This window comes from Typha latifolia, chromosome 5, assembly GCF_019914945.1.
Source record: "Typha latifolia isolate L0001 chromosome 5, TyphaL0001v2, whole genome shotgun sequence".
Lineage (NCBI taxonomy): Eukaryota > Viridiplantae > Streptophyta > Magnoliopsida > Poales > Typhaceae > Typha > Typha latifolia.
In genome coordinates, this window is record NC_133090.1 from 16,034,998 (window position 1) to 16,053,650 (window position 18,653).

Sequence of the window (18,653 nt, forward strand, 5' to 3'; positions counted from 1 at the left end):
TAATATAATTATATTGTTTATGGCTAATATTCAAAATGACGAGTTTATGTTTGGACCGCTCCCAGTGCTATTTAATCCACTCTTATTAGAACTCCTAATTCAAGTATATGACTCTATTGGATGCCGTTAGTTAAGTTTGTATCATCGCAAGTTATACCAGCGGTTTGGATGAAGGGATTGTACGGAATTGACGGTCGGATGGGGCCCGCTTGGGACAAAGGAGCGGCCCTTGTCGTCTTCCTAAACAAGCCCTCGAGTCTCCTTTGCACCACCTTCCTTGTAGAAGTATAAGACTTACGTTGTTTTCTCTTCTTCTCTTCCTTTATCTCCCCCTTTTTCTACCCTTATCCTTATTCTAGTCTCTTTCCTCTCTTTTTTTCCCTCTACTCCCCTTCTTCCTTGACATCTTCCTTCTCTTTCTCATTGTTGCCCTCGTCTTTCCCTTTTTCTCCCCTGGTCTCTCATCAACGTCGATCATTCTCCTACTTTTTCCTACCTATCACTCTGCGGCTACGCCTCGTCAGCTTTGGGCGCTCTTTCCATCCCCACCCTCATTGAATTTGCGCTCATCTCTATTTTTAGTTTTCTTCTTCATTTCTTTTTGTATTTGATGTTGTTAATGTACTTTTTTTTCTTTCCTTATTTTTTTGCGACAGTGTGTTTCATGAATGGTCTAGATCCTTTGGGGTCATGACTCATGACGGAACTCCAATGTTCTGACATGTTTTGTGTTTATGTCTATGTTCTTTAGGTTTGATATAATATGTTGCCATGTTGTGTTATTGATATTTGCCGAGGAGGATTCATTTCTAAATCCGATTCGTAATTTTATTAAGTGGATTTTCGAGCATTCATCGAAAGGAACAAATGAAGATGCAATTGCTTCGAATTTGTCCAATTGAGATATCTTGGAATAATATATTTTTTTAATTTTCAGGACCCTTATTCTATTTCTATATTCCTTCTAGATCCAAGAAGAGTTTTAAGGCTTATTCAAAATACCTTACATTTTCTTCTTTCATCAAACTTGTAAATATCTGATTGTAATCTTTTGGCTAAAATTAACAAAGCTCATCCAGGAGCTTTTTAAAAAAAATAAAAGTGCTGTAGAACTTAATAAATATATTTATGAATATTGAGGTTATTTTTATCATCAATAGAATTGAGTGATAAAAATAACTTATCTCATTAACCTATGATCTATAAAGAATTAAAATAATCTGAGAATATTATAAAGAAGTCAAAAATAAAATGTAAAAAGAAAACAAATATTATATATATATATATATCCATGAGTTGGCTAGTCACAGTATGAACGCATGTGCTAGCGGAATTTTAGAAGCCAATATAGACCGATTTGGTGGCTTGCTCACAACCACGGGAATACTTTTTGATACATTAATTATTTAAGCTTGAGGTATCCCAAATGTACCCAAGATAATATTGTTAAATTATTATAATATCTTTTTTCATCTTCAGAGGTCTTTTGACAAATCTATACCAAACTATGTTTTTCTACTCCACAATCTTAGAAAGCATAAATAGTAAAAATCTAATCATTAGCAGTACCACAGAGTAGAGTAGATCTTCATGTCCAAATCCAATCCACCTGCAGAATGATCCAATAAATGCTAGTTGTCAAAGTTGCAGGCAAGCAACAAAATATGCATGATGGAAAACAAAGTCAGCCACTTAGTATTTACTTTTAGTGTATATAAATTATATTCGTATATTTAATGTGGAATGCTAAGGCATCAGCGAAGTTAAAAGGGGGAGATTTATAGAGATACAAAGTCGTGCTATTTTTGTGAAGTTAATTGGGGGCGTTTTTCGATTGTTTACTTTATTGACTATTGGCGGTCTTCGGTTGTTTGAAATTTATTATAGAGTTAGTCGTCTTTTTGGTTTACAGAAGAGAGAGAATTGTCTTGCTTCGATAATTACATATATTACAAAATTTCCTCTCGATTCCTATTCCCCCCCTTCTTCTTTACTTCTCTCTCTCTCTCTCTCTCTCTCTCTCTCCTCCACGGAAAATACTAGAAACCCTAACCCTAGGTGGGGATTAGGCCTATCAGAACACTAGATCATGAAGGGGAAGAAGACATTGAAGCAACTGAAGCTTGCGGTGCCGGAACAAGAGGCCGCCGTGGATAAATTCCTGTAAGGAGACCCTCGATTCTGATCCTTTTCGCGCTTTTTTGTTATGATCTGAGCATTATATTTGAGTAGCCTAGTTGTGCTTCGCGTGTTGGCTCTGGATGAGATTCTGCGAGTTTTTTAGGATCTATCATTTGTTGTCCAACTGCTGTGTTGACGGAATTTTAAGTTTTTGTCTCTAATTGATAAAAAATTTGGACTTTTTGGACTTTAGGACGGCGAGTGGTACATTCAAGGACGGTGATCTGCGGTTGAATCAGAAAGGGCTGCGGTTGATCTCGGAAGAAACTGAAACACCAGTAAGTTAATCTCAATGCTCCAGTCAGGCCATAGGGAGTGTGTTATAATTGCTTCGTTTTTTTTTTTTTTTTTTTTTTTTTTTTTTTTTTTTGACTTTTTAATTTGCAGGCACCAGATGTAAAAGAGATAGATTTGCAGCCGGAGGATCTGGAGGCCATTAAAGTTATCGGGAAGGGAAGTGGTGGAGTTGTTCAACTTGTGCGGCACAAATGGATGGGAACATTTTATGCCCTGAAGGTATAATAGCGGTGACATAACTTTCTCCTGTTCCCTGTTCTGCTATTTTTACAATCAGCATCTCGGTCGTATTGAAGCAAACCACACTACTGGGATGATGTATTTTTCTCCATTCCTGATGTCTTTCTTAGGGTCCAATATCATACCATTTACTTGACTGTAGTGGCACATTGCTAAAACCTTTTCTCATTCCGCAGACTATAGGAAGATAATCTTGCTATTGGCACAAGTTCCTCTATAGCAAGATAGTTAGTGTGAGTAAAACTTTATAGTTGGCCTCAGGGTTGGGAAAAAATTTTCGTGAGGAGCAAAGCAGATAACCACTGCAATTTGTGTTGCTAAAAATAGACGAACATGGCCAATTGAGGTCTTTGTGCATTTGAGGCTAAACTGGTTTTGATTGAGGGACTTTGATATGCAGCAAACCTTATAGATGTTGATAGAGAATCAAAAGTTGTTTTTGAAGGAGTTGTAAGAAAAGATTAGAATTTATTGATGGTTCGTGGATAATTGGTATAAGTTCCATTGTTATGGATATGCTTCACAAGTCTGGTACTGAAAGCTAAATATGTCAGACGCCATAAATTCTGTCTGATATTCCTCTTAGAGACCCCCTTAGCTTCACCAACAAAAAAAAGTGAGAGTAGTCTACTAGTATACGCCTTAAAAGCAATTAATTGCACCTCAAGGGACTAAACTTTTCCATGGGGACACTAATAGAAAGGACAAAATTCCAGTTATAGTAGATCAAATCGCATGTAACTGCTTGGGAATTTGTGTATGGTCATTCAATCAGTGGAAATTAAAGTTCCGACTATTATTATTATTGTTGTTGTTGTTGTTTAATGTTTCCGCTTGACACTTGAAACTGTGATGATTTCAAGATATTGTCTCTTGCAGGGTATTCAGATGAATATTCAAGAGACTGTTCGTAAACAAATAGTACAAGAGCTTAAAATAAATCAAGTATCCCAGTGCCCACATGTAGTTGTTTGTTATCATTCTTTCTATCAGAATGGTGTGATTTCTCTTGTCTTGGAGTACATGGATCGTGGATCTCTTGCAGACATAATTAAACAAATTAAAACAATTCTTGAGCCTTATCTTGCAGTTCTCTGTAAACAGGCAAGTGCATTTCACTTTGTGTTTTCATGCTCTTGTGACTAGGACTTAATTATTTATCTAATATGCAATGCTTTCTTTGCACATTCAGGTTTTGAAGGGTTTAGTGTACCTTCATCATGAAAGACATGTAATTCATAGGGACATAAAACCATCAAACTTGTTGGTTAACCACAAAGGTGAAGTAAAGATTACTGATTTTGGAGTAAGTGCTGTGCTTGCTAACTCCATGGGTCAGCGAGATACCTTTGTAGGAACCTACAATTACATGTCGGTATGTTGAGCAATTCCTCTTCTCATTTTAGCCAAAATACTTATTCCTTATAAGATCATGCAACCAATTTCTGTCTTTTGGAAGCACTGGAGCACATGAGCTGATAATGAATTGATATTCTGGTTTTTATTCAGCCTGAGCGAATCAGTGGAAGCTCCTATGATTATAAGAGTGACATATGGAGTTTAGGTTTGGTAATACTAGAGTGCGCAATTGGTCGTTTCCCTTATATACCAGAAGAAGCAGAAGGTTGGCTAAACTTTTATGAACTTCTGGAGGCTATTGTGGATCAGCCGCCACCTTCTGCACCATCAGATCAATTTTCTCCTGAGTTCTGTTCTTTCATTTCAGCTTGGTATGCCCAACATTCTCAACATTATCCAATTCAAGTTTGGACATTTTTAGCTTTCTTTTCTCCTAAAGATAAGCGGAATGATTCATGCTATTTCATAAATCATAATGTTTTTTGGGTTACTTTTGTCAGATATGATTTTCTGTAGCATGAATATTAGGTGTGACTAGTTTATCTGAATGAAGTTATATTTTAGACGTGTTCACCAATCTTCACCTTTTCAAAGAAGCATCTCCATTTCTTAACTGGTGAGCAGTTCCCTAAAAATCAGCCTATTAATATTAACCTTAATTTCAATTAACAAAGTCTTTCCCACCCATTGGGAATTGGCTTTGTGGGTCATCTCTGATTTAAAAACTCAAAAACTTTTATCTTTCGATACATTGATAAAATAGAAAAAGAAAGGCATCCTAATGGCCTTGGTAGAGCAAGATGTATGCAATCTTACTCTTATTGCTAGAGGGGCTATTTACATGGCTCAAATGCACAACCGGTTGATATATGTTTACCTTGCCTTCATACTTTGTAACATCCTATGGAACATGGCAAAATCACATACACTGTGCTTTCTGACCACTAGAATAATGGCACTAATGTTTTTAATATCTCTACTGGTATTGTGTGGAGGGGTAAAATTATACTGATGAATTCTGTTTCCTGTCCGCCCTGCAGCATACAGAAGGATCCCCAGGAAAGAATGTCCTCCTTGGAGCTCCTGGTCTGTATTCTTTTTCTTGACTTATATAGTACTTAATTTCACTACTTGAAGGATCTCACCGTAGATCATCATTTTCCCCGCTTTCAGGATCATCCATTCATCAAAAAGTTTGAGGACAAAGACATTGATCTGGGAATTCTCGTTGCTAGCTTAGATCCTCCTGTAAATGTACCTGAATGATGTTTTACTCTGTGATGCTTCCTTGTGTACACAAGAGTATAATGACAATGGATTGCTATTTGCTCCCAACCTACCAGTTTTTATGTGTAGATGCTCTTAATTTATGGATTCCCTCACTGCGTCATCCAAGAAGATCAAATTGCTGAAACATTTCTGATGTCCCCCTGCTAAGAGCTATCGAAGATCAGAGACCCACTCATCATAGGCAACAAGGCAACAGTGAGGTGTGCTTATGTTTGAGATTGAAGCAATATGGGCGTTTAATTAAGTTGAAGAACTAGATGGATTTGCAGGAAAATAAAACATTCATTGGAGTCGAGACCAAGATATTTGTTTGAACTAGATCTATATTACCTACTGTTATGATTTTATTATATTAACTAGATCTATAGTCTCAATCAGCAATATGCAGTAGATGTAGTTTTGGGGTGATCCTGCAATTGGATGTTCGCTCTTGCTCTCAAACATAAGAGTAGATTGTTAGTTGGGACTGTAAAATTTCAAGTTCTATTAGATCTCCTATTTGACTTCAATTGGCCTCAGGAACATGAGACAATAATCCTGGCTTGTTTTTCCAGGGAAGGTGGTTGTATGTTTGCTGAAGGCATTAACTATGAACTACAAACTTGAATATAACTTATATTCTTTTAGATGATATAAAAATTGACAACACAATGTCAAATGGCAAATAGTGGATGGGGAGACAGGATAATAGCATATTGGAGTAGCGTCAAAAGATCATTACAATGTCAAAAAACATTATTCTCTTAAATGAATATAAAGAAACGATACAATGTCAAAAGGCAAATATTAGGGTAATGTCAAATAGATACGCCGTCATTCTTAAGCTTATATCAGCTGCTACTATCACATATTCACACGCTATTTATTCTCGAGAGCCAAAAAGAAGAATAATTTCCTTGGTTTATCTTCCCACTATTCAATTCTACGGTGCAACCAATGCCACGCGTCTTCTTATAAGGCTGGAATAGAGGGAGGAAAGAACGAGCGAATAAATAGTTATCCCAACTTATTATGATTAGCTATTCTATCCTCTGCTCTCAAATCTCACCAAACCTTTGGTGCATAGACATTGACAAATTCATAGTAAGGAGTCAAGTTTCTTCTCAATTTCATGCCAACTACAAGTCATCTAGGATTGTAGCAGACGACACAATTCTATAATCCAAGTCGATCTGGTGTTCAAGCCTCAAGTTTTCCTCGAAGGTTCCCCATTTCTTTCACTTGGATAATTTAAAAGGTAGACCAATCTTAGATTAATCCTATATAATGCTTGGGAAAGCTTCAGAGACTGACTTTATACTAATGTCCAACTTGTGAGTTGTGACTAGTATGACTTCAATGTATTTATCTCGGCATAATATCAATTTCATTGTTTGATATGTCAAGAAAGGAACACAATTCCGGAGGATAAGATAAGAATAGTAGGACAATTGGCTCCAGGAATAGGCACAAGTTCGCAGAAGTTTTCTTATGATTTGAAACTCTTAGATTGGATTTCTATGTTTTGACTGATAGCTGACATGACGAACGATAAATTGCAATGGATGAAAGAAAAAAAAATGGCGATTTGGATTCGGATTAAATATTCGCGGGCTCGGGTTCTTATCCTTTACGTGGTCTCATTTCTATTTATTTAACCAGGCCAGAGAGAGGAGGATGATATGGACTATGGAGCATGGAATCTTGGAAATTGGACGACTGCTCGTGTCAGAACAAACTTTATCACTTATTAATTTCTTTAATATGATTCCCCATCCACTAATTTCAAGTTTAAACAATGGGTCCCTAAACATCGTGCAATTTCTCGGTAAAAAATCCATAGTCATACTGCTGACTTTCCTAAAGCCAGAAGAACAGAGTCCTCCATGCACTAGATAGAATACAAAGAAGCATAAAGAATTATTCCAAAGTTGGCAGCTATATATCCTGGCATACCAATGTAAAGATCTAGCATCTTTGTATTGAGAGAAGAAGAAGAAGAAGAAGAAGAAGAAGAAGAAGAAGAAGAAGAAGAGAATTTAGATGGTTGAAGACATCACAGAAATGTTATCTGGGAACCCATGCTCTTATGACGAAGATGACGAGCTACATGGACAGTCTTCCATCTCCAGCAACTCCGACAGCGAGTCTTCGTCTTCAGATCTCACAGAGGATGCAACCTCATCACCAAATCCACCTCCATCTCTTAAGATGTCGTCGTTGCCGTCACGACTGGAGTCGAAAGGGCCACTCTACGAATTATCTTCTCTCATGGAACAACTTCCTGTCAAGTGAGTAATTGATAGAAGAGCATGAGAAAAAAAAGGAAATTTCATGCAAGATTAGATATATCTTTCTGCCTTTTTCACTCCAGTTATGGTTTGCATGGTTTTGTATAGGAAAGGGCTGTCAAACTTCTACCAAGGGAAATCTCAGTCATTCACTTCTCTATCAGATGTGAAATGTGTAGAAGATCTGGCAAAGAAAGAGAGTCCATATAGAAGGAAGACGATGAAGCCGTGCAAGAGCTATGGAGGTATAGATGAGGCTCAGAGGTCTTCCCGTGCACCAGGGCCATGCAGCAAGACAATAATGAAGAAGCCATCAAGAAGTCCGTGTGCTACTATGCTTGCTACCAGTCACAGCAATAGTTTTCTTTCCAGACCACCTCGCAGTCCTGTAAACAAAGACCTGTGCGACAAATAAAACGCCCGTTTTGATGGACTTGTGTATAGAACTATAGCATTTGATTGAATTCAACGGTTGTGTAGATGACAAGTGAAATGAAAGGATATTAGGTATGTAGATAAGGAATTTCAAATTGAAGCAATTTCTTTCTTCCACCTTTATATTGATTGACGATAAATAAAAATCTTAAAAACAAAAGCGGAAACCCTTAATTATGGGGGAATAAATTGTGAGAATAACACAGTGCACAAAAGGAGAGATAGGCTCCAAAGGCTCACAGCTCAAAACAATATTGAATAACCTAAAGAAGCAGCACTATATGCCTTTATGCTTTCACTCTGCAGCTTATATTTTATCATTTCACGGTCTGAGAATGTATTGAAAGTTTGGTTTGGTAGGATCCGAGAATATTTGTAGCTGAAAACCCGATCCAGCAAGCAAACGTCAGAAAGCATAGTTGTATATAGCCTTTGCAACACCATCTTCATCATTGGTGGCTCCAATAACATCGGCCACGGCTTTCGCCTTCTCAGATCCATTGGCAAGTGCAACTCCTAATGATGCTAATTCGAGCATCTCAACGTCATTTTCCCCATCACCAATAGCCATTATCTGCACCGCAGTGAGACAAGCTGAGCACATCTATGAACAATGTAGCAAAATTTGATACACCTAAGCTATCTAAGAGACCTAATATAACTTGAGATTCCACAAATTTGACTTGAACAAAGATAAAACAATGAATGATTATCGCTTTAGAAACTGGAATTTTCTTTCTTCTACATTGACCAAGAGATCATTTATTTAAAATAGAGGAATTTTGCGTTAATTGGCCCTTTGGCTCAAGTTTTACTTCAGAGATGACAAATTTCTAAATTGATTTCTTTCCATGTCTGGAGGCCTTCTGAATGTCTGTTAATTGATTGTGTAAGTTTAAACAACAACCAAGAATGTAGATGAACTCATGCCACTTAGTATTAAAACTTTATGCCAATCCTTACATTATATAACTTTTTTCTCTGTAAGGAACAAATAGGTTTATCTTTGAGAAACAATTGGTTATACAAATCTGCTAATTCTTTTGGAGCCTTCAAATATTGCAATCTTCTCATCTTTGACTTAGCCAGTAAGTTGTATTATCACCAGTAATGATATTCCAGAGCAGTTTATATCAGCTCCAAGGATTTATCAGAGCAATGCAATAAACATCTTAAGATAAGACGTGATAGATTTAGGAGAAATATCAAGGTGAAAGTAGTGATTTTATAGATCAGGAATCTTGTACCTCTTTTGATGTAATACCAAGGTGATCCAACAGCATCTTTACCCCATCACCCTTCGAAGTTCCAGCTGGGACAACTTCAAGCATATCTGGCTGTGCCTGGACAACACGTGCTCGGCCTGTTGTTGCTTCTTCCCAGTGTGGTCGTATAGTAGAAGAAACCCCCTCAGCAGTGTCAAGAAACAGTAATTTCTGCAGAGTTTTGTAAACTATCTAACTATCATGCACAAGAAGTCGAGCAAAATAGAATCCAATAAATATATTAACGCAAATCTTAGTGCCTTTATATATGCATCAGTTTTATTGCTTATCTAACCATGCTTGTATGCGTTAGCACAATAAATATGATATGCTCTATGGCCTCAGCCTGTCTTGTGAGCAAGACACATATTTCTTTAACATAATTTATTCAGAAATTATAACATAAAATGTAACAGAAACAAGAGCTACAAGCCTACAATGCAAAGTAACCGATCACATGCATGAATTATTTCTTCTACCCTTTTCATTGCTAATCACCAGTGCAAATGCAAATCTTCAGAAAATCTAGAGCTTGAAATGCTCCAGTAACTCAGTAAGTAGGGATCCATATAGCAATCTAACATAATTTATTCACTGTTAAGATCTTTTTAGTATTCTAGCAAAAAGTACGTTGTTTCGATCAATATGAGCATGTCGTTGTTATACATAGTCGAATATATCTTTAACTGGAATTCATCTATATTGGATAATTCAGCAGCACCTTACCTGTATATCAGCAGCTGCTAACAGCTGCTCAACTGAAGACATGACCTCTGCCTGCAGAAGAAGTTTCAGCGTGAGTTGGTCAAATCTTCTTACAACATGAAAAGAGAAGGGAAACTCAAAAAGAGCAGAAATTGTAATCTATTATGACTACCTTTGGCTCATGGTATACAGTATGTAGTGAATCAACCAAAGGATGGTCGAATAATGTGAAACATCGATCCTGGGAAAATGCTATCAGAGGAATCTCGTACTCCAGAGAATACAAAAATGCCTGCAGCAAGCTGGTAGAGTCTTGAGTACTCATGTCACTTTTATACGAACACTCTATATTATCAATTACAGAACTAGTCAAAATGATGAACCACAAATATGAAATGAGTAAACATCTGAGAAGATACTCTTAAACTATGTTCTAGCTGAATTTGCAACAGAATCCAAACAGATCAAATTGCACGCACATAATACAAGCTCTAGTCATCCAAGCAATTAGAAGGCATTAATCTGAAGGTCAACTATAGGATACAAAGGCCCTACATAATATTGTAAAAGCAAGCATATGAAGTTCCAATGAAGCAATTTAAGAAGATGCAAAAAATTGGCATTCATATTATTTTCTTTGGGAAAAGGTAAAATCTGGTCTCGTGGCCAGCGGCTGGAATATGAAACCTAGAACATCTGAACATGTATTTCAGAATACCAAAAATTTAAAAATAGGCTTCGCACAAGAAGATTAAAAGTAAATGTGAAAATTAAAACAGAGAAAAAAATATATCAACTAATAAATCATAATCAATCTAGCCCAAAAAGAGAGAAAGTTCTATACCTCCCTACAAACTCCTTTGTCCAAGTTTGTTCTGCAAATCTCTCTTCCTTGCCTTCCATAAACAAGCAATCCCTAAAATCCAAGTTCACAAAAGAAAAGAAGACTTGAGTTCTAATGTGTCAATTAGGTTATGAAATGTTACAAATAGTACATGTCAAAATACAAACATCATGCTAAACATGTTCACAATTAGCATCAACCTTGTGCAAGTGCCATCTCTTCAGAAGACCAGAATAGTTTTAAGCAAGCTAGATCTTAATCAGTCATCAGAATAATTAACTTTAAGACATTTTTATCCAAAAAAACATTTTGGTATTTCACATGAGTACAGGAGCCTGTCTGTGTATATATATACATATCACATAATCTACAAAAGTTACTAGCTATAACACAAAAGGAAAAAAATCACTCCTTGCAGAAGATGGACAAAGAAACCTGAAGGAATATGCCCGGCGAGACGTCAGACATCACACCACTTTTTCCAGTCAATCCAACCATCTTCAGAGCACTTACAACGGCAGGACGTGTCTGTTTTCAAGCATTAAGGAGATTGATCATATTAATACTGGGATTCTACTCCAACATGCAATATTAGACATTAGTTAGTAACAAAACAATAGTTTTTCTGTTTATGTTGAGGGTGCTTCAGGAAAATGAGATCTAACATGGTTTCCTGACTTTCTTCCACTGTGAGCAAGGAATGTGTTCATTAATGAGAAATGAGCACGCGTCTAAGTGAAACTTTCGACTATCAACAGCTTATCTTGCAGGCTACTAGCCCTTCTGTCTGAAAACCCAAAGAGAGAAAAACTTCACACCTTTCCAGTAGCAACAACAATATTAACTCCTCTTGATATTGCTTCTCTTAGAGCTTCAGCTGTTGCTGGAGTAACTTGACTTTTACTGTTCAAAAGTGTACCTTGTTTAAAGGAAAAAGTTAGCAAAGAAAGCTCTTTAAGAAATTATACGATGCAACTTAAGTCAAGACTACTGCCAGCTCACCATCCATATCACAGAAGATATAGCTGAATTTTGGCCTGTAAAATCTCAAATTTCCTGCTTTCTTCATATCATTGGTAATTTCTCCTGTAAAAATTCTTAGACGCAAGGGTTTTCTTATAGTACCTCACACCTTAAAAGAACTCCAGAAGGAGAACAAGAGATATATGATGAAGCTGGAAATTAAGTAGAGATAAGTATCAGCTATGAAGAAAAACCTACCATCTGAATTTTCTGATTGAAGTTTGCTATCAGTATTAGCATCATAGGTGCTCTTAATTAGCCCTTTCCCTTTCCATTCAAGACTTTTTAAAACTAGTTCCTCCTCCTTCTCCATTTCTAATTCAGCCTCATCACTAATCTCATGATCGAAGCCTAGAAGATGCAACAAGCCATGAACCTATATGAAGACAAAGAAGATAGTCAGAATCAACAAATTGCCTATCTAGTATGAAGTTTAGCATGAATATATTGACCTTATTTTGCAAAAATGCTTGCTGATTTCAGTTAGATTACATTACCTAAATATTTTTAGCACAGCAATATCACATGTCACATAATATAAGAAGACAATAAACTTAAGATAATGGCTTTTAAAAGATGATAAGCCTGCAACAATTATACTCTTAGCATAAATTGCTATTAAGTAAATGAGATTCTTAAGCATCTAGAAAATCTTCTGTCAAATTGAGCTGCATAATGAATCATCAGGTACAAGAATATATTTGTTTCAAAATGTAATTGTTTGTATAAAAGATCTCTATGAATTTCAAATGAACACTAATAAAAAAATTTAATATTACTCCAAGAATATGGAATATTCCATTTGACAGATAATTTCTAGGTAGAATTTAATGGACAAATGAAAATAATGATTGACTCACCATGAGGATCCTTATTTCATCAAGAATCGTGTGACCTCTCTCCTCTGCTTGTCTAGCAGCAGTCTCAACGGAAATCACTATATCACCGAGCATTAGCTGCAAGAATGAAGAGTGCTATAAGTAAAAGAAAAAATGTGAACAAAACTAGAACAGAATGAATTCTCTTGACCAAAATACATATCCTTACTATGGGAAGATCAAGTTCAGGTATGTGTTGCGACATGGAGAGCACATCAGTAGCATGATCCTCACCTCTCCAGTTTTTGTTTAGTGTTCGGATGAAATCATCATTGCAAAGCAATATGGATAGCTCAACCTTTTCATATTTACCAACATCACTTATTGAAGGGTCTCTGGTTTTATACTCCGAGTCCTTGAGGCCGTCAAAAGCAATTTTCATTGCCATCGGAACGTTCAGCTTTAGCATTTCCGCAATGCTCTGTACAAATGAGGAAAAATAGGTGGTCAATCATATAGAGCAGAACTGAAGAATTAATTCAAGGCATTCATTGACAATGTTATTCAACAGGTTAACCACAACCATAAATGTTGCTAAAAAACTACAGGGCCAAAACAATTTAGCCATACAAACGCATTATCACATTGTCAACTAGTAAGAGAAGGGAGATTTATTTTCTAAGTTGTGCACATACAAAACAATGATATTGTCTTGAAATTTTGGTAAAACTTCTACCAAATTCATCATATATTGAAGATGATCTTGGCATGTAACTTGGGTCCATCAACAAGACAAAGATAATCTACATTTTACATCATGAGATTTCAAAAATAACAATATACCTCCAATAACGCATGAAGCCAATGTACCAAACAAACTACCAGAAAAGGCAAGAACTCCTCTAGTAGAGATCAACTTAAAACATAACGTACCACTAAACTCCAACACTCAGCTAATGAACATAGCACCAAGAAATTCCAAACCTTTCCTTCAAATATCACACATTTAATCTCTTACAAGAAACTAATCCACCAACTGAAAGTGCCAAAAGTGAAATCTTTACAAGAAGCACAATTTAACACGAAAACAAGTCTTGTTTTTCATTTACCAACACTTCGGGATCATCGGGCATTTCTTCCTCGATGCCGATTTTGACGCTAAGCTCGAGCTGCTTCTCCTTGGGCGTCTGCTTCTTGGACACCGCCTGACGCCGCCTCACCTTCCGGAATCCCCGGAGACTCGCGAAGAATCCACCGAACGGAACCGAAGAGCGCGAAAACCGAGACGACACGTGGAAGGATCTCAAAGGAGGGAAATGGGAGAAGGCCGAGGTGGAGAGCGAAGGATGAGAGAGAGGAGACGAGGACGCTGGAGACGCCACCGTCTGCTGCCGCAAGAGAGCGGCGGCGATCGGCCGTCGAGATCGGGAGGCAAGGGGGAGGGCTCGAACGACGATTCTCGCCATGGGGATTGGAGAGGGGAGGAGAGGAGAGGAGGCGGGTGTTCGATGGCCCGGAGAAGATCTTAAATGGGCCAGAACCCAAGTGCCGCAACTCAACAAGTGACCAACCCTAAAACCGAATTAATGAGCACGAGGGTTGACCCAATTTGGTTCACTTATTTATTTATTTGATTGTTTTGATTGATTGATTGATTGATAATCTTATTAATATTGAATATATTTTTTTGTAGCAGTTACAAAGGCCCAAATGATAGATCCGTATCCAGACTGTAGGGGAGATGAACAAGTCAACAGTTGATAAGATTTTGGTAGATATTTGTGTTTTAATTAAAAGTACTTCAAGGTGTATATCCTAATGCCCGTCTCTCCTGACCAATAAATCCTCCCAAGATACATTTGGCAGACAAAATTACTGACAGACTTGGAAAAAAGAAAGAATTTTATTGAAATCAAAACTTTGGACAACAGGGAATAGAACTCATACATAAAATTTCCTCATTCTGGCATCCCAAGGTCTTCATGATGACCAAGGATTAATACTCTAGCCGGATATACTCTTTGTTATCCTACAGCTTTACATAGAGTAAGTAATAAAACAGCAAACAAGTATAGCTTCCTCTATCTAGCAAGCACGAATCTCAGGTACACGACTCGGAACTGGCTGGCAACTGCTGGATGATTTCAATGCTCCAAAAAGACAGGATAGCCTCTTTATCATGGGCTTTGATTGAATTCTACTTGAGGAGGAGACGACCATATCTTTAGAAGCAACAGAGAATGCGTCGTAGCCGTCAAGATCTGCCTCAGTCACAAATACTTCTTCATCACCTCTGGGAGGAGTAATTGGTATGTATGTTGCAATCAAGTGCCCTGATGGAGCAAAGGGGCACAAAGCAGAAGTGAGATCTTCACAAAAATACTCATTAGTGCCATAGCCTTCTAGGTCTGCTGCAGTAATCACAACTTCGTCCCCTGTCAGCGAGCATGTCGGCCTCGGGCTAAGGATTGCAGGGTAGTCTAACTTGCGCTTGCTGTATTCTTGAACAGCCTGATCAAGAAGCAAGGAGGAAATAAGTTCGGCAGCAATCAGAAGTATGACCCAGAAACAACAGGTAAATCAAAAGGAAGAAAAAAAGAATATTATGAGAGAAAAAGTGAACAACTCTCACAATATCAAAAGCAAAACAGAAGATCATTGTCCATACCTGCCATTGAGATGGAGCCAGCAGGACCCGAGGCCTTTTAGAGCGTACATACTCCAAAGCAGATTCAGGTGTCATGTTCTTATACTCAATCTGCATGTTAAAAGTGATGTTAAGATAAGTTGAGATGATTTCAACTAGAACGCATACGTTTGGGGGTCTGGTACGGCTATACGCCAAACTATAGTAGATAAATGTAATTGAGAAATAAACTTTTTAGGAAGTGAAGATACCAGATAGCATAAAACAATGGTGGTGCTGCGTCCTCTTCCAGCTTTACAATGGACGTAAGTAATCCTCTCCCGAGATGCATTCCCTGGAATAACGAAAGAAAGATTGTTCAAATTCGTTTGACAAATACAAAGTCATATCAGGTACAGCAGAAATGGCTATGTCTATCATTTCTTACTATAAAATTGTCCAACGTACAAATGGTAGGTAAATGATGGTTATAGGCAAAAAATAATTTTAAGTAAAAGAAATTGCAACAGAAAACGAGATATTGATTAATAATTAATGTGGTTAGGTCGTACAGTTGATATGACAAATTCTAAAGGCCTTCAAGTCATTTGGCATCAAATCTAACTGTGACAATCTTTATTAAGTTAATTCAATTGAAAATAAGATTTTGAAGAGGTACAGTTGACAAATTTATGAATAAAAAAAATACAGGAAGGAACTGTTGTTCCTGAAAACTTACGGTGGATGAAGTCTACAGCTCTGCTTATGTCCACAAGAGAAGGGGCAAAAAGGTAATCTCTGGTAGGAATGACAAGGTGATCAATGCCGTGAGCCTGGAAACAACAATGTACAATAATAGGTAAGCACGGCATCAATTTATTCGGAAAAAAGAATGCGCTTTATCACAAAATTATCAAGTTCACATATGCTAAAACTTTACAAAATATTGCTAGCAGAGTAGATGCAATTTCATAGATTTGCAGATCTAGCCCTATTTCTTGTCCGTGGACATCCAAATTTTAACCATATGAAATCTTAATTAGATGCTGCTGCTATAATACAAAGCATACTAAATAGAATATTGAGTACCATCACTTTTTTCTAGATGAAAGATCTTGACAAGTCTAAAGAACTGCTTGATCCAGAACTTGACAATCGTTACAAGCGAAGTTGGCACTTGGAGAAACCTTTGCAGATTGCAACTAAAAAGATACATTGTAGTAGTGTACACCCTTTGAAATTAAATTCATCCAATCTATGGCATACTTCCATCCATGGATCATAGCAGAATTCCATAATTATGGGGAACTAATACATTCTTTTAGCAACAGGTAACAGCTACTCCTTGAGAATATGTAATATACAAAAGAAAAGCATTATGAAAGTGAGCATTAAAGTTTACGAGAAGGGAAAACTACCTTATACAAGGATGATGGAACCAAGGTCTCATATGGCTCATTAAGTGTGACAACTCCTCCTACCCCGAGCCGTTGTAAGCGAGGTACATCTTTGGGAAAAGGAACCGCTCCCAGCAGAACATACTAGCAATTAAAAAGAAGAAACAAGTCAGTTGGGATCATCAGAAAAATGCGTTCCTAAGTCTACAACATAAAGACAGAAAAATAATAAAATTAAACGATCCATAATTTTAGCATGAAATCAAGCGCATGATCGAAGATTTATCTCTTGTTAATAAAATTTTAAAAAAGAAATGATTCAGTGGTAATCTTAATTGGATTGTCCAATATTTAATGGGTATCAAGAAGTTCTGTACAGGTATTTCAAACAAGGCAAATTATCTGCTACATGCTTTTAGATCCCCGTGTCCCCAATTCCCTTTTCCAGAGGCCCGTTTTTCCAGGAATTTGGAGTATTTCCCTACCTCATATGAATATGGGGAGGGCTGGTTTTCCCTCTTCGAAACCAACAATCCCAAAACAATATAGAAGAGGAAAAAAGGATCTGGAAGACTAGAAGAGGAAAGGAAGAAAGAGTTTCCAACGACACAATCAAGCATCAGCTCAACACTTCATCTTGTTTCCCTCGTCAAAATTAATGTGAAACAAAAATTCATGATAGCACCTAAAAGAAAAGATCCAGAAAATTTTTAGACCAGATAAGAACGCTAGGTGTACCTCGTCCACTTTATCCCACCATCGGAACTCCGCTTGAATCTTGTTCCGGAACACGTTGTACATAAGCGTCGGATAGAAAAGAATCCGTGCTCCAGCACCTACAAGCACTCTCTTCGCGTCCACCTTGACAATCTCGCTTACATGCGAATCCTCTGATCCTCCCTCTTCCAGCTGAGTTATCTTCATCGCACGCAATTCCGATACCGACGACAGAGAGCCCTTGTAACCAAATCGAGCAAATTTAACCTCGATAGAGAGCTCGCCGAAAGGGGTTTTTGAATTCCTCTATCGAAATCGAGAGGCAAGAGAAAAATCTTCGAAGAATCAAATCTTCTTGGCTGCTTCCGAAACCCTTGACAACGAAACCAAGGAGAAACTGATGAAGGACGAGACGGGAGGCGACAGAGGTGAGAGAATGAGAAATAGACCTATCTATTTATAATTAGAAGGTATAAACGGTATTTACTCTCCGAGTCCGAAATCTATTCGGACTGTTTTTTTCCGAGTCCGAACCTGTTTGGCTTTTTTTTTTCTCTACGATTTCGGAACGAGTTTCGCTTTCTTTTTTAATTTCTCTTTCTGAGTCCGAAACCAGTTGGTATTTTTTTTTCATTTTTTTAATTTTTCTCTCTCCATCTTTTTATATTTTTCTTGTTTTACTTTTTCCCGGTTAGATTTTTTTTTTGTTAAAAATTTATTCTTTTAATAAAATTATAGTTTACACCCTATATCTAACTCAATGTGTTTTCTGCATCGTTAAATCATGAGACTCGATTTGTAAATAATAAAAATATAGGGTGTAAACTATAATTATGTTATATATATATATATTCCTTTCAATTTATTTTTTATTTTTTATTTATTTTCGAAACCAATTTTTTATTTTTTTTATTTTTCCTTCTCTAATTTATATAGTCCAACGAAAGAGATAAAATATATATTAAAAAGAATAATCTAAGACAAATAGTCCAATATCCTGTTTGCTTAGTCCACCGTTTCGAGGATGTGCGATGGACCAATCGCCAGCGATTTATTAACCTTATGGTCATTACATGGCAACAAAGGTAAGATAATAATAATAATAATAATAATATATTCATGGAATACATAGTGATTCCTTTATAGCATCTAAGTTGAAGATTAAAACTTCTATCATCATTGATAA

General features: G+C 36.9%; 4 protein-coding genes across 5 annotated transcripts; 2 read left to right on the top strand and 2 right to left on the bottom strand.

Moving 5' to 3' along the window:
* The first annotated feature begins 1,567 nt into the window (after nt 1-1,567).
* On the top strand, nt 1,568-5,668 carry LOC140789734 (mitogen-activated protein kinase kinase 1). Its single transcript, XM_073139540.1, has 8 exons — nt 1,568-2,163; nt 2,375-2,459; nt 2,569-2,697; nt 3,598-3,822; nt 3,911-4,093; nt 4,228-4,448; nt 5,118-5,163; nt 5,251-5,668. Exons 1-8 carry the CDS (start codon nt 2,090-2,092, stop codon nt 5,341-5,343), a joined length of 1,056 nt encoding a protein of 351 aa, XP_072995641.1. The 5' UTR covers nt 1,568-2,089; the 3' UTR covers nt 5,344-5,668.
* A 1,653-nt stretch (nt 5,669-7,321) lies between these two features.
* Nucleotides 7,322-8,147, top strand: LOC140789577 (uncharacterized). The gene is made up of 2 exons (XM_073139337.1): nt 7,322-7,637; nt 7,746-8,147. The coding sequence occupies exons 1-2, from the start codon at nt 7,390-7,392 to the stop codon at nt 8,050-8,052; spliced, it is 555 nt and encodes a 184-aa protein (XP_072995438.1). The 5' UTR covers nt 7,322-7,389; the 3' UTR covers nt 8,053-8,147.
* Nucleotides 8,148-8,220: 73 nt separating this feature from the next.
* Nucleotides 8,221-14,286, bottom strand: LOC140789576 (endoribonuclease YBEY, chloroplastic-like). 2 transcript variants are annotated; one of them, XM_073139336.1, is made up of 12 exons: nt 13,837-14,286; nt 12,957-13,208; nt 12,770-12,865; nt 12,108-12,285; nt 11,889-11,972; nt 11,705-11,805; nt 11,322-11,414; nt 10,887-10,958; nt 10,215-10,334; nt 10,064-10,114; nt 9,320-9,525; nt 8,221-8,646 (listed from the first exon to the last, which is right to left on the bottom strand). In XM_073139336.1, exons 1-11 carry the CDS (start codon nt 14,191-14,193, stop codon nt 9,358-9,360), a joined length of 1,572 nt encoding a protein of 523 aa, XP_072995437.1. In that variant the 5' UTR covers nt 14,194-14,286; the 3' UTR covers nt 8,221-8,646; nt 9,320-9,357. The 2 variants fall into 2 exon arrangements, with proteins under 2 accessions (XP_072995437.1, XP_072995436.1); XM_073139335.1 differs by having other exon boundaries at nt 9,320-9,508; nt 13,837-14,283.
* Nucleotides 14,287-14,611: 325 nt separating this feature from the next.
* On the bottom strand, nt 14,612-17,924 carry LOC140788010 (phosphatidylglycerophosphate phosphatase PTPMT2-like). Its single transcript, XM_073137089.1, has 6 exons — nt 17,489-17,924; nt 16,772-16,894; nt 16,093-16,186; nt 15,626-15,708; nt 15,396-15,485; nt 14,612-15,238 (listed from the first exon to the last, which is right to left on the bottom strand). The coding sequence occupies exons 1-6, from the start codon at nt 17,672-17,674 to the stop codon at nt 14,813-14,815; spliced, it is 1,002 nt and encodes a 333-aa protein (XP_072993190.1). The 5' UTR covers nt 17,675-17,924; the 3' UTR covers nt 14,612-14,812.
* Between the last annotated feature and the right edge of the window lie 729 nt (nt 17,925-18,653).

What these genes read in the sequence shown, in the direction of transcription:
- LOC140789734 (XM_073139540.1), top strand. Translation starts at nt 2,090, where the DNA reads ATGAAGGGGAAGAAGACATTGAAGCAACTGAAGCTTGCGGTGCCGGAA. An exon ending in TTGCAGTTCTCTGTAAACAG is followed by an intron (nt 3,823 to 3,910) that starts GCAAGTGCATTT and finishes TTGCACATTCAG; the next exon opens with GTTTTGAAGGGTTTAGTGTA. An exon ending in GAACCTACAATTACATGTCG is followed by an intron (nt 4,094 to 4,227) that starts GTATGTTGAGCA and finishes GTTTTTATTCAG; the next exon opens with CCTGAGCGAATCAGTGGAAG.
- LOC140789577 (XM_073139337.1), top strand. Translation starts at nt 7,390, where the DNA reads ATGGTTGAAGACATCACAGAAATGTTATCTGGGAACCCATGCTCTTAT. An exon ending in ATGGAACAACTTCCTGTCAA is followed by an intron (nt 7,638 to 7,745) that starts GTGAGTAATTGA and finishes GGTTTTGTATAG; the next exon opens with GAAAGGGCTGTCAAACTTCT.
- LOC140789576 (XM_073139335.1), bottom strand. Translation starts at nt 14,193, where the DNA reads ATGGCGAGAATCGTCGTTCGAGCCCTCCCCCTTGCCTCCCGATCTCGA. An exon ending in ATGAAATAAGGATCCTCATG is followed by an intron (nt 12,286 to 12,769) that starts GTGAGTCAATCA and finishes GTCTTCATATAG; the next exon opens with GTTCATGGCTTGTTGCATCT. An exon ending in TTGGTATTACATCAAAAGAG is followed by an intron (nt 8,647 to 9,319) that starts GTACAAGATTCC and finishes ACTGCGGTGCAG; the next exon opens with ATAATGGCTATTGGTGATGG.
- LOC140788010 (XM_073137089.1), bottom strand. Translation starts at nt 17,674, where the DNA reads ATGAAGATAACTCAGCTGGAAGAGGGAGGATCAGAGGATTCGCATGTA. An exon ending in GGTGGGATAAAGTGGACGAG is followed by an intron (nt 16,895 to 17,488) that starts GTACACCTAGCG and finishes TTTAATTGCTAG; the next exon opens with TATGTTCTGCTGGGAGCGGT. An exon ending in AGCTGTAGACTTCATCCACC is followed by an intron (nt 15,709 to 16,092) that starts GTAAGTTTTCAG and finishes TCGTTATTCCAG; the next exon opens with GGAATGCATCTCGGGAGAGG.